Raw genomic sequence first — 18,330 nt, 5'->3', positions numbered from 1 at the left:
AAAGAAGGCTTAATCCAACAATGAAAGAAGTGGTGAGGAAAGAGATTTTGAAGTGGTTGGATGCTGGGGTGATTTACCCAATTTCTGATAGTGCTTGGGTAAGCCCAGTGCAAGTGGTACCGAAAAAAGGGGGTATGACGGTGATAAAGAATGAAAGCAATGAATTGATTCCAACTAGGACAGTGACGGGGTGGAGGATATGTATTGATTATCGAAAATTGAATAAGGCAACGAGGAAAGATCATTTTCCTTTGCCTTTCATTGATCAAATGTTGGATAGATTGGCGGGGCATAATTACTATTGTTTTTTTAGATGGGTACTCGGGCTATCACCAGATCGTAATTGCACCGGAGGACCAAGAAAAGACAACTTTTACGTGTCCTTATGGGACTTTCGCTTTTCGGAGGATGCCATTCGGGTTGTGTAATGCACCAGCCACGTTTCAATGGTGCATGATGGCAATATTCTCTGACATGGTTGAGAAAGGGATTGAAATTTTTATGGATGATTTTTCGGTTTATGGGTCCTCTTTTGACATGTGTTTGATGAATTTGGAGATGGTGTTGAGAAGGTGTGAGGAGTCGCATTTGGTGCTTAATTGGGAAAAGTGCCATTTTATGGTTAGTGAAGGCATTGTATTGGGGCACAAAATTTCTAAGAAAGGAATTGAAGTGGATCGTGCCAAGATTTCCACCATAGAGAATTTGCCACCGCCAATTTCAGTTAAAGGAGTGAGGAGTTTCTTGGGCCATGCGGGGTTTTATCGGAGATTTATCAAAGACTTCTCTAAGATCTCAAAGCCGCTGTCTAACTTGTTGATGAATGGGGTTCCGTTTGATTTTAATGGTGATTGTTTGGCTGCTTTCAAGACTCTCAAGGAGTAGCTCATTTCAGCGCCGATAGTATGTACTCCTAATTGGGAACTTCCATTTGAGCTTATGTGCGATGCTAGTGATTATGCGGTTGGAGCGGTTCTTGGGCAGCGAGTGGATAAGGTATTTCGAACTATATACTATGCTAGTCGGACTTTAAATGATGCTCAACTGAATTATGCAACAACGGAAAAAGAACTTCTAGCCATAGTTTATGCCTTCGACAAGTTCCGTCCATATTTGATTGGAAACAAGGTGGTAGTCTATACGGATCATTCGGCAATAAAGTATCTCATGACTAAGAAAGATTCCAAGCCTCGTCTTATTCGGTGGATTTTGCTATTACAAGAATTTGATGTGGAAATTAAGGATAAGAAGGGTACTGAGAACTTGGTGGCTGATCATCTGTCTAGTTTAGAAGTATGGGTAAATTCTCTTAATAAAGAAGTTCAGATTAATGATGCTTTTCCGGATGAGCAGTTGTTCGAAGTGAATGTTGGTAAGGAGGTTCCATGGTTTGCGGACTATGTAAATTATTTGGCTGCCAAGGTTATACCCCCTGAAATGACAAGGCAACAATTAAAGAAGTTTTATTCGGAGGTGAAGCATTATTATTGGGAGGAGCCTATTCTGTACAAGCATTGCCCAGATCAAGTTATTCATAGATGTGTTCCTGAGGAGGAAATGTTATCAATCTTAACTCACTGTCATAGTTTGCATTGCGGTGGTCATTTTGGCGGAACAAGAACAGCTGCGAAAGTTTTGCAAAGTGGGTTTTACTGGCCTACATTATTTAAGGATGCTAATGATTTTGTCAAAAGTTGTGACCGTTTTCAACGGACTGGGAACATATCAAGAAGAGATCAAATGCCGATGACCGGTATTTTGGAAGTTGAGCTATTTGACGTATGGGGGATCGACTTTATGGGACCCTTCCCATCATCGTATAATAACAAGTATATTTTGCTTGCGGTTGATTATGTTTCTAAATGGGTAGAAGCTGCAGCAACTCCTACTTGTGATGGGAAGGAAGTTATTAAATTCCTTCATAAAAATATCTTCACTCGATTTGGTACTCCAAGAGCTATTATTAGTGATCAGGGAAGTCATTTTTGCAATAAGTGGTTTACCGCTCTTTGTGCTCGTTATGGTGTTCATCATCGCAAGGCATTATTTTATCACCCAATTGCAAATGGCCAAGCTGAAGTATCGAATAGAGAAATAAAAGGTATCTTGGAAAAGACGGTAAATACTTCGAGGAAGGATTGGTCGAAGAAGCTCGATGATTCACTTTGGGCTTATCGCACGGCATTTAAAACTCTGATTGGAATGTCACCATATCGATTGGTGTTTGGTAAGGCTTGTCATCTACCGGTGGAATTGGAGCATAGAGCCTTTTGGGCTGTGAAAAAGTTGAATGTTGATCTCTTCATGGCGGGGCAGAATAGGCTTATGGAGTTAAATGAACTTGAGGAATTCCGAAATGAAGCTTATGAGAATGCGAAGATATATAAGGAGAAATCGAAGGCTTTTCATGATAAGAAAATATTGAGGAAGGATTTTCAACCAGGTGATAAAGTTTTGCTCTTTAATTCCAGGCTTAAACTTTTTCCTGGAAAACTGAAGTCAAGATGGTCTGGACCGTATACGGTAGTATTTTCACTTCCTTATGGAGCAGTACAAGTTCATAGTGAAAAGACGGGAGATTTTAAGGTGAACGGACAGAGATTGAAGCATTACTTGGAGGGACCGGTAGAGACATGTAGGACCGTGGTCGAGTTGGAATTGATTTGATCTGAAGACTAAAGCAGCGTCCGGCTAAATGACGTTAACGACAGCACTTGTAGGAGGCATTCCTATGTTTGTTTTTAATTTTTAGTTCAGTTAGTATGTAAAAAGCATGAACAGTTTTTAGTTTAGTTGTGGTTGTATTTATTATTTTGTTTAGTTTTTAGTTTTCCTTTTAATGTAATAGAACCGTGGAAATCGTGAAAACTATAAAAAATTAAAAAAATTAAAAAAATTTAAGATTTGGAATTTGGAAGATAGCGCTGCGGCACGCATGCGGTTCCAAAAATTAAAAGAGGTTTCCCTCTTTCTTTTTTTTCCCATTCTCCCCATTTTAAAAAAAATCCACAACTCCTTTCTCCTCATTTTCTCTCTAGATTTCTTCATTCTACCCAGAAATTTTTCCCATTTCTCCTTATTTTCTCTTCAATCCACATTAATTCAGCCACAAATTTCTTCTTCTTCTCATTCCCTAATCTGAGTTTGAAATCCCCAAATTTTCTTCAAGCCCTAATTTTTCAATTTCTATCAAGTGGAGTGGTGATTTCATGCTTATTTGGTGCAATTGGAGAGTTCAAGAGGAGATTATCACTGTCAAGTAAGTGTTTCTTCCAATATTCAGATTTTTGTTGGTAATTTCTTATAAAGAAGGGAAAGAAGGGATTTTTTATTGAAGAGTATAGTGGGGATTGTGTAGTATTGGTAGTGCATTGATTTGAATATGTTTGAAAGTTATTTGGAATTGGGGAATATTGCAAAAATAGGGGAGGTGCTGTCCAAATTTTCATAGCATATTATGGGACCTAAGAGAAACCCCACTAGGGCATCCTCTTCTAGGAACACCAATAGACCATCTTCTTCAAGGCCATCCACTTCTAAGGAACCCGAACCACCTCCAGATTATGATGTCACCAAATTTGTAAGTAAGGCCGCTTTTGAGCGTTATACAAGGATTCGTAAGAGGAAGGTAATCAGTGAGCGGGGATTTGAGTATACGGAATCACCAAATGAACTCTCAACTTATGAAGAAATTAGGGGGGAAATTCAAAGAAGGGGTTGGGCTATGTTTGCTTCAGAGGATATTACCCATGCCAACTTGTCAGTGGTTTTGGAATTTTATGCAAACTATGTGGAGATGAAGAATGTAGGCGTATTTGTTAGAGGTGTTCAAGTTTCGGTTGGTATAGATACAATTGCTGAATTATATGATATGCCGACATATGAACGGGAGGATGATGAATATCATCAATGGGCTCATGGAGATGATATTGATTGGGTTCATGTGGCGGAAACTTTGAGTATACCGGGAGCTCGGTTTACTGTTGTTGGTGGGGTCCCAAAATACTTGTGGTGTTATCAATTAAATCATGTGGCGCGGGCTTGGGTGCACTTTGTGAGTGCAAGGCTAATGCCGACAACTCACATGTCAGATATCAACAAGGAGAGGTGTTGTTGGTTTATGCCATTATGACTGGTATGAAAATTGATGTAGGCCGAGTGATTAGGAAGAGTATGAAGGATATTAGTATGTTGACCACTACGGGAGGATTAGGTCATGCTTCCTTAATCACTGATTTATGCCGAACTTATGGAGTGGTTATGTTTGGAAGTGATGTAGTTCGGAAACCCATGTCGGCAATTTCTGCGAATAGGGTAATGGGGTATGAATTACCGACCTTAGAAGCACCACCACCTCGGCAGCGTGCTGTTGATAAAAGGCCCCGAGTAGATGAAGTAGACGAAGAGGATATTGAAGCAGGTATGGAGGGTACAATTCCGGAGGAGTTTGCGCAAGAAGTACCGGTTGAACAACCGCCTATTCCACCTGCGGCAGGTAATTTTGATCCCTACATGCATCTGATACAGAATCAGTTTCAGTATTTGGTTCAGCAGAACAACTATCAGATTGCACAGCAGCAACATATGCAGCAATACATGGCGCAGCAAAGTGAGTATCAAATTGCTCACGTGAACCAGCTAAATGCTTTGGTCAATCGGTGGTCTATCCAAAACGAGGAAGATGTGGCTCCATTTCCTGTTCCATCTCCGTTTTTACCGTATCCACCACCATCGCCGCCTCCACCATTTTAAATGTTTCTGGTAAGTCTCTTTTCCTTACACTTTTGTTTTATTTTCTTTTGTTTGCAAACATTGGGGACAATGTTTAGGTTTAGTTTGGGGGAAGAGATTTATTGTTGTCTGAGTCGTGTTTGTGTTGTTTTGGTTTTTCTGTAGTTTTGTTTTGGTTTTAATCGTGTTAGTCATGTTTTGTTAGGGTGTGAGTTGAATCAAGTTACCAATGATTAGCCAATGATACTATGATTGAATGATGAACTGTGTAAATTGAATGGGAATAAAGCTAAAATCAAATCCGTGTGCTTGGTTGAATATTTTGTTCTATTTTTATCAAACACGTAAATAATTGAGAGCTTAATCATGATTTTGATAAATTGTATGTGACGGAATAAAATTTATGCTTGCTAAGTTTGAAATAGGAAAGGAGGATTGGACTGGTTTATCTTAGAACTTGTTTGCTTGTTTTTTTGAGGCGAAATCTTAGATCATGCATGCTTGGAAAAATGATTTAGGAAAATTTTTGGACCGTTTGAGCCTTTCTAGCCAACCTTGATATGTTTAATCCTTAGTTACCCATTGTTGAGCCTAAAGTGACCTTTTATTGATTGACATTTGCCTTGAGCTAATTAATTGAAAACCTGACTATTATTTTGTCTTTCCCCTGTGTATACCATGAACATATGAATGATAATTGGGATTGATTTGTAATGGGGGGTTATGTATGGCAAGGGTTGTTAACAATGAAAAAAAAAATACATTTTGAGAGAATTTTAAGAAGAAAAAGAAAGAAGAAGAAAAATATATATATATATTTCAATGATGAGATAACATTACACTCCAAATAGTATTATCAAGGAATAAGTTTGGGGGAGTGTAATGTTAAATAAAAGAAAGAAAAAAAAATCTTTGTTTATGTAAGTTCTCTCAAAATGATAAGATATTGGGAACAGTGGGATTGGATTTGTGATTTGTATTTAATGTAGCGTTGGTTGGTTAGTGTTCATGGTATATGTTGAGCTTAAATGACTTTCTCATCCACCTTTGCCTAAGCCATTCAGTTATAAACTTAAAAAGACCTACTGATTTCTGAGCATGTTTGGTCTGCATTAGTGGAGATTAGCAAGTATAGCAAGCTTATGAGATTTTATTTGGTTGTGGATTGGAATGGAAACTCAGTGAGCATAAAGGAATTCAATTACATGTTATTTGTTAATCATGATTTTGAAAGCTATTATTTTTGTTGTTTGATTGAATGGAATATTTGTTTCAACTGAAATTCTGGATTTTAAGTTGAGTTCCTTGAAGATTATATAAGTAAGTTATTTGTCATAGCTTGAGGCTTAGTATTGTTGTTGGCTTGATTCAAAAATGTGTGAGTATGTGTTTGTTTGTGTTGTGTTTGTTTTGGTTTACTCGAGGACGAGTAAAAGTCAAGTTTGGGGGAATTTGATGAGTCTGTTTTTAGCTTAGTTTTAACATGTGTTTAGGATAAGTTTGAGTCATTTTTGGTGGAGTGTGTTGCGGTATTACGCTTGTTTGGGTATGTTTTCAGGAAATAGGAGAGGAAATCGTGAAGTTTGGCAAATGACTGAAAAATCAGTTGAAATTGAGCAATTTGTGCTAAAAGTTGATAAGAAGGGAGCTGAAGACTCATTCGCGGAGAGAATTGGTGGAATTGCAGTTTGGAATTGAGATTTTGGAAGAATTTTAGGGGCCGCGGCGCTTGAATGGAGAGCTGCGGCGCAAGGGAGAAACAGAAAGTGCCTAAATCCTGGAATTTTGAAGGGCCGCGGCGCCTGGGGGACGCGCCGCGGCGCTTGCTGAAGTCAGAGAGGGTCCGCTGGATAGAGCATGCGCGCCGCGGCGCCCGAATGCAAGGGTCGCGGCGCGTGTGGCTGCACGTGAATTTCGTCTTTGTTATGTTTTTTTTTTAGGGTTTTGGTTTAAAAGGACGTTTTTAGAGTTAATTGGAAGATTATGCAGAATTAGAGAGAAACAAGTCATTGGAGGCAGAAGAAAAACATTGAGACCTAAAGTTTGAATTCTTATTCTCTTCTGTAATCTCTCTACTCATGTTTATGTTTATATTTAATTTGATTGATGTTAGTATGTCTGCTTTGAACTAATCTTGTTATTAGGGTTTTAGTGGATTCTTCTTGAAACTATGATTTCTTAATGAAATTTTTCTGAATTTCTTTCTTCTGCTGTGGATTATTTATCGTACACTTAATGCTTGTGAATGTTTGATCGTCATTTACATGTCCATATGATTTTAACCTAATCTCTGAAAAGAAAAGGATAATTATGCTATAGATAAATAATCACAATTTCATATTAGACGAAAGTACTTTTATGAGTTGTGTAGTTTAGGGATTATGTGCTTAAAGCCTGCAATATATTGATTACCACAGAGATGTAGGGCATAGTATATTGTAGAGAATTATAGATCCTAATAAGACTATAATATATAATTATAATCTGCTACTACAACAGAATTAAGATATCTTGAGAATTGAGTAGAAATCATAAGTGGAAAGTTGATGAAACTAAAGCCCTAACTTTTGCATCTATTAAATTAAATCAACTCTTATTACTGCATTTATTTAAGTGTTAGTAGTTTCCTAATTTTTAGTAGTAAGTATTTTAATTGTAATCTGAAATTATTAAGCAAATCAATTAGAATTAGAGATTAATTGTTGGTGATTAATATCAGTCTTCGTGGGATCGACACTTAACTTATCATATATTACTTGATTAGACCACGTATACTTGCGTGTTACATTTTTGCGGCCAGTTGTATACTTGGTTAATATGTGTATAGACTAAGGAGTTTAGCTAAAAATGCTGAGATTTTTATGCTTTTACACTCTCGGACAGTAGTCTCCATTTGAGGTTTTATGTTTTTTTTTAAGTTGATTTTCTATTTGAATTAATATGAGGTTTTGTGTTCTGTGTTTATCATTGTATAGTTAGATATTGGTCCAATATTTTTGGTTGCTATGATTGAATGTAGGGTTTGACATATTGGAGTTATTGGACTTTGATTGAGCTTATTCTCTTTGTGAAGAATTTGACAATAGACAGACGTTGAAGTAGATATATTTAAAGATTACGCTTCAAACTTTGAAGTTGGAGGTAAATTATAATTTCTACTCCTTGCTGGATTTTGTTAGTGATGTTTAAATCAGTGCATCTAGTGGATTATAGGACTTCACTTGTGTGTATGTTGATCTGTTGTAGTGGATTATAGGATTTATATGCTGCTTTGCTGTAGTGGATTACAGGAATTGTGCGATCTTTTGATGTTTTGTTGATTAGATTTGTTAAAATTGTTGTATTAGGTAATGGTTGTTGAAGAAGTAGATGAAAGTCCTTCTCTTGAAGTTAACCTACCACCAAATGAAAACCTTAATGGAGATGAAAACCCTTCGGATAAGGGTAAAACTAAGGGTAGAAAAAGGGATAAATCTCCTCATGTTCTTAAGAATGGAAAATGGTCATTTATTTGGGAACATTTCACCAAATTAGAACCAACTGACCCTAAAGATTCTGAAGTGCATTTGTAACTATTGTGGCAATGATTTCCCTTGTGATAGTAGAAACAATGAGAATAGTCATTTATGGAACCATTTTAAGAATGTTTGTGAATTTAATCTATTTAAGATGGATGAGAAAAAACAAAAAGTTTCAAGCTTTGAACTTGTGAAGGGAGGAAAGGACGAGGAAACGAGTTTAGTGGCCATGGCGTATAGCAAAGAAGCTTGTAGGCTTGCCCTCGATAAATATATTGTGTTAGATGATTTGTCGATTAAACATGTCGAGGGTAAAGGTTTCAAACAATTTGTGAGAATACTGCAGTCTAGATTTGAAATTCCTTCTAGAATGATTGTGGCCAAGGATGTGTTGAAGTTATATTACGAGGAGAAGGTGAATTTAAAAAATATTTTGAAGCATGAGAGGGTTTCTATAACAATTGATACATGGACTTCAATTCAGAACTTGAATTACATGGCAATAACCGTGCATTGGGTTGATCATGATTTTCAGTATCAAAAAAGAATTATTAATTTTTGTCAAGTGATAGATCATAGAGGAGAAACTATTGATGGAGAGATTGGGGCATGCTTGAATGATTGGAGTATTTCTAAGTTATTTGCCGTTACAGTGAATAATTCTTTTTCTAATGAAGATGTCATTAAGTATTTAAAAGAGATGTTCAAAGACAAGGAAAAGGGTCTTATTTTAGATGGGAAGTTCTTATATGTGAGGTGTTGTGCTCATATTGTGAACTTGATTGTCAATGAAGCAATAAAGGAGAAACATGATTCAATTGCTGCCATTAGACATGCTGTGAGGTTCGTTAGGTCTTCCCGCTTTAGGCTTGAAATGTTTAAAGAATGTGTGAAAAAAGAAAGAATTGAGTGCAAAGGAATTCTTTGTTTAGATGTCCAAAGAAGTTGGAACTCAACATTTCAAATGCTTACATGTGCATTGAAATTTCATAGAGCATTTAAAAGAATGGAATTAGATGCAAATTATTTGATATATTTTGATGAGGTTGACAAAGATGGGAAGCCAATTGATGGACCGCCTAGTGAAATTGATTGGGAGAATGCTTCGATGTTGGTGAGATTTTTAGAGACCTTTTATGATGTAACATTAAAGTTTAGTGGGTCAACTAATGTTACTTCTAATAAGTATTTCATTGAAATATGCAATATGCAACATGAGTTGTATGAGTTAGCACTTGATGACGATGAAGACCAGTTGTTAGTGAATATGGCAAAGAACATGAAATTAAAGTATGACAAGTATTGGGGAACTATTGATGAATGTAATGAGATACTTTTGATTGCCTTGGTTTTTGACCCAAGATACAAGCTTCAATATCTCAGTCATTGTTTCAATGCTTTTCATGATCCAATTACAAGCTTTCAAATGGTGAGAGGAGTGGAACAAACTATACAAGCTATGTTTGATCAATATAATGGGGCAACGTCAAGATTTGAGTCATCAATGATTCAATCTCAGGGTCAAGCAATTGTCGGTGGTTCTTCTTCATTCATGCGTGGCCGACCTATTGTCAACAAATCACGTAATTTACACGATGAGTTCGTACAACAAAAAAAAGCGCAAGATGGTGGTAGAACAATGAATGAGGTTGATAGATATTTTTCTGAGGATGCTGAAGATATGATTGAGGGTGACACTTTCGATGTTTTGAAATGGTGGGCAAGAAATACATGCAAATACAAGATATTATCACTCATTGCTCGTGATGTGTTAGCCATACCAGTTACTGCTGTTTCTTCTGAGACAGCATTTTCGATTGGGGGTCGAATTTTAGATCCTTTTAGGAGTTCACTGAGTCCAAAGATGGTGGAAGCTTCAATTTGTCTCAAAAACTGGTGGAGTGAATCACATCAACCAATCATTATTCAAAATTATATGGATGAAGCGGAAGTTCTAGAAACATCAGAGTATCTTGAGGCTGGTAATTTATCAAACTTTTATTTAGTTTTCTAAGTTCTGAATGTATATAACTATCGTGTGAATGTTATATAATCTAATATTTATCTTTATATTGATAATATTGTAGATACTACTGCTTTTTTTATTAATGCTCCATCTTCAGCCTCATCTGCAGAATCTGAGAAGAAGTGAAGACCTCAATGCTCAAGTCACTCGGATACTTGTAAAAATTTCTTGTAGTGTTCTTTTAATGCAAGATACCCTTTTTGTTATGGTGTGTAACTTTGTAATTTGGAGCTTTAGATTCTATGTTCAACAAATGTTTTTATGGTTTGTATTTGGACGTTGTGGACACCATATGGACATAAGCTTTTATGGTTTGTATTTGGATTTTAGGGACATTATGAAAAATTATAGTTGGAGTTTAGACTATATGAACATTGTGGATATTTACAAGTTTACATGGTGTATTTGAATGCTTATAATTTTTGTTTCTCGTCAAATTATTAAAGCGCATTTTGAAACATAATATTATGGGCAATAACTTTATAGACAAATTTGAAAAACAAAACTTCTGAAAAGTTTATATTATACTTTAAAAGGTTCTTTTTTATACTTAAAATTTACTAAAAAAAAAGTTAGTTTTATAGTAATGCATAACTCCCAATCCCATACAAGGCTGCAGAACTGCAATAATAACTTTAGAACATTAACAGTTTCATTGGAGGGATTTCTATCGACCACAGGATTGAATATACATTACGATCAAAAGCATTACAGCTGATTCACAACTTTTCAAGCAACAACATCAGAAAACTTAAAAAAGTGCCAACAAATAATTGAATATCATAATCATCCTAATCTCTATCCTGTATCAGATTGTTGACCATGTTTACCAAAGGAACAGTTCCCTTGGCCATGATCTCTATTCTACTAGTATTAGAGGCATGATAAAACAGAGAAAGCCCAAATAGTACAAGCTCGGGAAGAAATAGTCGAGATGACAAGAATCCATGCCAATAATGAGGTTCTAGATCAAAAAATGCATCAAAAAACCTTCTTGTGGCTGGCAAATCAAGTTTAAGAAGAATATCCATACCAAAACAGAAGAACTCCCTCTGTCTCCTCCTCTCTATGGGCCATAGATCTTTCCAAACTTCGGTGGACAATCCTTGTCCAGAAAGACCTCTATCAGATCCCAAATACCGAACTATGGAACTCGCAACGATGGGAGCAGCCGCCAAGGTTCTTGCTACCATATAACCAGTTGAAGGGTGCACCATCCCAGCTGTACCGCCTATTCCAACAACTCTCTGAGGGAGCACCGGAAGTGGCCCACCCATCGGAATAACACAATGCTCATCTTCTTCTATGCTCTTCACATTTATTCCCAAGTGCCTTAATCTAGCCACCATTCTTTCCTGAATATCCCTCATAGGTAATCCAGGCCGAGCTACTAAAGATGTTTCTTCAAGAAATATCTTGTTAGAAGAAAAGGGCATTGCATATAGAAAAGTAGGTATCTTACTATTTCTCTCTTTTAACTCGATGTTGTTGTTGAGATGAGAATCTCTCCAGTCCATAAAAACCATTTTATCTACATCAAATGGGTGACCATCAACCTCAGCCAAAATCCCATAAGCCACTTGGTAACCTGGATTATAAGGCTTATCATACTGTACAAGGCATCTGGAGAAACCAGTAGCGTCAAGAACCACAGAAGCTTGAATAGTCACACCATCATTGCAAATCAAAAAGGATTTAGATTCCTCATGTATAACCTTAATAACTTTAGCTTGGTGAAACTTGACACCATTTGATATGCACTTTTGCAGCATTTTTGACTTAAGCAGCTTCCTATTGACCCTCCCATAAGGCCTATCTAAATCCTTTTTGGATTTTTCATTTATGTACACAACAGCACCGGACCAGGTAGTGTCAAGGCAATCAAGCAAATCCATGGCCTCAAATTCATCCACCCAAACACCATAGTTATTAGGCCAAATCAATTTTGGACAAGGGTCAATGGAGCACACTGTAAGCCCTGCTTCAGAGACTTGCTGCGCCACCGCCAGCCCCGCTGGACCTCCACCAACAACCGCAAGGTCCACCACAAGACCCTTTGATGGGTCATACAAGGGAAGCTCAAAATCAAGATTCTCCTTTTTGGTTTCTGGCACAAGCTCCAAAAGAGTAACACTACTAGCCCTGACACAAGTAGTCTTACTCCATTTCAGATTAGACTTCTTAACACCAAATCTAAGCTCCTGAAGCTTTGCTGGGCATGAATTGCTCACTTTCTCTGAAAACCCATTATGTGGATGCAAGAACTCGAGCTTGTTATGCGTTTTGAGTAAAGTGTCCATGAAATCTCAATCTGGGTCACAGATATCTCTACAAAATCCAAACTGGGTCACCTCGAATTCCTGAAATAACAATCTGACCGTGAAAGAATTTAGAAAATTCTGAACTATGAAATCAATTACAATGATGGGTCTTTGGACTCAATACAGAATATGGAACTCTGGTCTTGTAAAAGAACCTAACTTTTCACCTAAAAGTATATTAGTACAACAAATATTTTCTAGAAATTGATAACAGTTCTTCCAATTTCTCAACCTTCTAGTTCTACAATACGTGATGAACACAGCTAAGAAGAGCTTAATATGATAATAGTTGCATAGTTTAGAGTTGACAACATACCAGAGAGCATCGATAGGAGAGAGAGAGCATTTTAGAGGCCGATTTTTGGAGAAGCTAGTGATGAACACTCTCAACGCCATAAAGAGATTTTTGTAAAGGTGAAGCTTGTGTGGTGTGGTGACATATGAGATGTACATCAACAGTAGCAAACAATAATATAAAATAAAATAAAATAACGAAAAATGTATATTTTTTATGGAAAAAAATAATGAAAAATATACACATACACAAAGGATAATGTTTAAGGCGGATATGATGGCCGCGTGCCATCCACAGTGCCATGAAATGGTCCACTACCAAAATAAGAACAAGGATATTTGTTTGGAATCTCCTCAAATTAATTATTTTTGTAGTAATTAAGTATACAAGTTATTTTTTTTATTAAAAGTATTTTTCGTTTATATTTTATTGTAATTATTTATTTTACTGTAAAGTTCATCACATGATAATTTGAATATTTTTGTCGCAAACATCAATAATTTTGATACTTTTTCTGCATATATTTATTAAATTAAGTATTTTCACCATAAATATTAATTTAATTTTGTATTTTCACTACCATATCATAAACACATAACGGTTAAAACTGACAACTGCAATAAAATATGGATGGAATATATTTTCACCAACAAAAGAATAAATTGGGTATTTAAGTAATACAAACGTGATAATTTAAATATTTTTGCTGCTAATAATAATAATAAAAAAAAATCAAATTACACTTCTTAAAATTAAATAAAAATATATTTTGATCTCTCACACCCACAGTGTTTTTTAAAAAAAAAATTATTATTCACTCATCAACTGTTACTACAAAATATAGTCTTCTATGGTAGGAGTTGAAGAAATTGAATGAAAAATTGTAAAACCACTTTAATTTCTCAATTTTCGAAGGCAGTCAATATAATATAATCTTTTTTATTTTATTTTCTTTCATATGTTTCTACTAAATACTATAAACTGTTTTTCTTTTCACACTAAATACTATAAACTGTTTTTCTTTTCACAAGTAAATCGTATAAATAAAAAGTAAAGTAAGGTTTATATCCATTTATACTTTGGCATTGTTTTTATAAAATTTATACTTTTGATTATAGTTAAAATCATAAAATAAGTAAATTAAAAAAAAGAGCATAAAATAAATCAATGGCTCACACATTGTCACTCTTGAATACTACCCCTATAGTGTGACAAGGAAGCAACAGTTTTGTTCGTTGAATTCTTGAGTCCAAAAAACTAACTTTATAGTTGGATTATCATTATTAAATGCACTTTTGATCACAAATTGATTGACTTAATTAATAATTCAATGTGTTCTTGATTGAATAAAACGGTAAGAACCCTCAATAGACACCTATAAAAAAACCTATGATACTTTAAGTCCGTAGAAATTTTTATCTGGGAAATTTGCGGCATAAATACCTATTTTGTTTATTTTGTTGCTAATAAGTACTCAATTTTTAAAAATTGTGGCATAAATACTCATTTTGTTCATTTTGTTGCTAATAAGTACCCAATTTTTAAAAATTGCTGCATTAATACTCAAAATTCCACTTTTTAGACTCTGCCGTTGGTACCCACTTAACAGAGTTACTATTAAGGACACGTGTACTGTCCTGATAATTCTTTTTTTTTTCACCTAATTAATTAAGAAAATACATAAAACTAATTAAAATAAAAATTAGTACTCTAAAGTCTTACAGACAGATGACATCTGATAGTAAGTACTCTAAAGTTTCCTCTTGGACTTTTTATCGGGCTAAAAATAAAGCTAGACACATTATTGATGGTACTTATTGTATTTTCTTAATTAATTAGGTGAAAAAAAAGAAGAATTATCAGGGCAGTACACGTGTCCTTAATAGTAACTCTGTTAAGTGGGTACCAACGGCAGAGTCTAAAAAGTGGAATTTTGAGTATTAATGCAGCAATTTTTAAAAATTGGGTATTTATTAGCAACAAAATGAACAAAATGAGTATTTATGCCGCAATTTTTAAAAATTGGGTACTTATTAGCAACAAAATGAACAAAATGGGTATTTATGCCGCAATTTTTAAAAATTGGGTACTTATTAGCAACAAAATGAACAAAATAGGTATTTATGCCACAAATTTCCCTTTTTATTTTAATGCAATAGAATAACATTATAAGAAATAAATCAAATGTATCTTTCATAAGGTAAGACTTTACTATTTATAGTAAAAAAAAATTAGGAAAGAAAGAATAGAATAATTTATCTTAATTGGACCATGTCATCATAAATTTAATTAAACATTTCTTTCATTCTTCAAACATTCCACCTCTAAGAATTGCTCGTCTTCTCAAAAAAAACATATTTTTCATTCGAGGAAAACGAAGCTTTGTTTATGTTATGGCCTAAAAGCAAAACCGACAAAGTCTCCAACTTCCACTATTATTTAATAAAAAATAAATTCTTTGACAAAATATTTAGTTCTTACAATGGGAGAACCTAGGTTTTACAAGGAGAGAAAAAGTTATTCTTGAAATAGAACTGAGATTGACGTGTTTTAAAATATTAAATATTGTTATTTGGTATTTTAATGTGTCTAATACTATATGAGTTAACACTTTATATTAATTAGTGTTACTTTATAATACTTATTAAATTCAAATATATGAAATTTAATATTTAATAATAATAATATTTCCATCTACTGGAGACGAGTTGTTAGAATAAAATACTAATGGGAAAGGCACAAAATTTAAAATTTAATTAAGTATTATCCACGTGTCCAAATACACTAATTTATTCTAAACCACTCCACAGGCAATCTCATATTCTCGGTTGCTCCTCGCTCGAGTTACGGTTTAGACTTTAGAGCGTAAAGCAGTGAGAAAGTGCGAGAAAAAGTGAGCGAAAACGGAAATGGGTAGCTCATCGGACGACTTCTCGGTTTTCGTACTGGCCTCGGATCTGGGCATGGACGCAAGACCCTTCTTGGAGATCCAAGAGAAAGAGACCGAAGACCAAGAGAACTGGCACGACTGCCCTCAGTACCTCTCCGACGAGGATTTCTCCGACCTCGAACTTTTGCAGTTCTTTCGTATTCAAGGTCTCGACAAGTCCGGCAATCGGATTTTTCGCATCGTCGGAAAGTACTTTCCCGGTAAAATACGAATCTCACTACTCAAAGTTTTCTTTTTTTTTTTTGGTTCGTAACTTGATTTTGATACGAGGGTTCTGTTTGTTATATTGTTAGTGTTCTTTTTAAACTCTCTATTTAGTTAATATCGGTATTTTTGTTGATTTTGCTCGTATTGTTTTGAAATTGGAGGAAAAATTTGTAGCAGATATTTGATATTAGTTCTCTTTCACATGCTAATTCCTAGTTTTGTATTTTGGTATGGCGTTAGTATTTGAATTTTGTAAAAAACTTGGATAAATTTTCTAGATTTAATGAAGTTTTGGGAAGAGAAAATTCAACGCATGATTCTATCATAAATTTGTATACTTTCGTAATAATAACCAGAAATTATTGATATTTTATTCAGAGCAATGTGAATGGTGGAGGATTTTACTTGAAGAAGTAATTTTATATTATGACCTTTTAAACCATTCTGAGTGGATTACTTGTTGTGTTATGTTATGTTGTTCGTTTGCAGCTCCAATTGTCAGCGCAGATCGTTTGAAGAGGTATATTGTTCAAAAGCTATGCAGTGAATTGCCTGAAGGGCCATTCTCCATTGTTTACATGCATAGTACTGTCCAGAAAGAGGATAACTCCCCTGGGATCACTATCTTGAGGTGGATTTATGAAGACCTTCCTTCTGATTTCAAAGACAGGCTTCAATTTGTCTACTTTGTTCATCCTGGGCTTCGCTCGCGGCTTGTATTTGCTACCCTCGGCCGATTCTTCCTAAGTGGAGGGTGAGTGATTTTATGATTTTTTTAAACCCAAAAGTCTAACCAGGTTGTTTGGAGTAGTAATTTTCTGTAGTTTTTCTTGATCATGGTTGGTATTTTTAAAAGTTATGATATCATTTGCTTGGTATTCCAGTGTCGAATTTCATTTTTGATTCAATTAGAAACGTTTAGGGGAATTTAAATCCTGCACCACTCGCCCACCCAATAACTTTAGTGTAGAATTTATGAGTCTAGTATGGTCCAAACAATGTCTCCTGACACAATCTCGAAATTGTTTGAATTTTAAACTGTGGTTGTTTTTCCTTCTTTTGATACTTTCCTTTGCAATTTTTTGCATCAATAACGCAAGCATTGTCTTCCATTCCAATCAAACCTTGTAATGTTAAAATAAAAATAGCATCTGGGGCTTGCTGCAATCAGTAGCTCTATCGTTATTTAACTATCCTAACTGAATCCCAAATCTATGTTTTCCCTTGTCACGGTATATTTATATATACTGAATCTCAAGTAGTTTGTGATGTTGCTTCTCGAATAAATTTGAGCCCGAATTATACACACTATTAATACCGAATGATGATAAGTTTCTCAGTATGATTTAAGAGCATAATATGCAGGTGTTTGTGCTGATGCATTACACATGTTTGCCTTAATATTGTTTTCTTCTCCTTTAATCCTTTTTGTAGTCTGTATTGGAAGATCAAGTACGTGAGTCGTTTGCAGTACCTTTGGGATGATGTAAAGAAGGAAGACATTGAAATTCCCGAATTTGTGAAATCTCATGATGATGTTCTGGAACACAGACCACTAACCGATTATGGTATTGAACCAGACCCTCTTCACTTAACTGAGGTTCCTGCCATGGCTTGCTCATTTGGGAGATATGACGAGAGATGGGCATCAAGACATGATATGTCCTAGTTTGGCTAATGCATTTCAGTCCAAGTTAAGGCCTTACTAAAAGGTAAATGTTAAAGTTATAATACGACACTAGCATTGTACATATTTATCCTTTTGTGTTCTTCACCTTATTACTCTTCTTAGTGATTTGAACTGGCGATCAGAACCTGTATATTGTTTTGGACATCTTTACCTTTAGTAGACCGGCCATGTTGATTGGTTGTGTGCAAAAAATAAGTGTATTTTAGGCACAGGGAATCTTGAATCAGAAGATGATGAACCTAAATCAGAGAGACTAGTAGTAGGAGCTTGAAGAATAACATTTCATTATCAAACTGAAATTGCTGTATTTTACTGTATTGTCAAATTATTGGTGCTATACTGTTGATTATGAAGGACAACATGTTTTATTGTTATTTTTTTAAACTTGTTAATAGTGAATTTGTTCTTGTATTTACATAATTATGTACCAAAACTGTGTGTGATTAAGCAAACCTTTTCGTACGACAATGAAGCCTCTAGTTAAGGGAAATTTACATATATGCTATATATTTTGTATATAGACAAATGATATTTGTAATGGATAAAATTATTTGCAAAAGTACGACACTGAAATTAATAATTACAAAATTTA

General features: G+C 35.0%; 2 protein-coding genes across 3 annotated transcripts; one reads left to right on the top strand and one right to left on the bottom strand.

The window, feature by feature from the left end:
* Nucleotides 1-10,939: 10,939 nt before the first annotated feature.
* On the bottom strand, nucleotides 10,940-13,067 carry LOC133831596 (lycopene beta cyclase, chloroplastic/chromoplastic-like). Of its 2 annotated transcripts, none has more exons than XM_062261964.1 (2): nucleotides 12,913-13,067; nucleotides 10,940-12,648 (listed from the first exon to the last, which is right to left on the bottom strand). In XM_062261964.1, exon 2 carries the CDS (start codon nucleotides 12,573-12,575, stop codon nucleotides 11,067-11,069), a length of 1,509 nt encoding a protein of 502 aa, XP_062117948.1. In that variant the 5' UTR covers nucleotides 12,576-12,648; nucleotides 12,913-13,067; the 3' UTR covers nucleotides 10,940-11,066. The 2 variants fall into 2 exon arrangements, with proteins under 2 accessions (XP_062117948.1, XP_062117949.1); XM_062261965.1 differs by having other exon boundaries at nucleotides 10,940-12,635; nucleotides 12,913-13,062.
* Nucleotides 13,068-15,710: 2,643 nt separating this feature from the next.
* LOC133831595 (uncharacterized) lies at nucleotides 15,711-18,122 on the top strand. Its single transcript, XM_062261963.1, has 3 exons — nucleotides 15,711-16,041; nucleotides 16,538-16,802; nucleotides 17,483-18,122. The coding sequence occupies exons 1-3, from the start codon at nucleotides 15,801-15,803 to the stop codon at nucleotides 17,715-17,717; spliced, it is 741 nt and encodes a 246-aa protein (XP_062117947.1). The 5' UTR covers nucleotides 15,711-15,800; the 3' UTR covers nucleotides 17,718-18,122.
* The last annotated feature ends 208 nt before the right edge of the window (nucleotides 18,123-18,330 follow it).

This window comes from Humulus lupulus, chromosome 4 (assembly GCF_963169125.1).
Source record: "Humulus lupulus chromosome 4, drHumLupu1.1, whole genome shotgun sequence".
In the NCBI taxonomy this organism is placed as follows: domain Eukaryota; kingdom Viridiplantae; phylum Streptophyta; class Magnoliopsida; order Rosales; family Cannabaceae; genus Humulus; species Humulus lupulus.
The sequence above is the reverse complement of the archived record's forward strand: the minus strand, read 5'-3'. Positions and strand labels throughout refer to the sequence as shown.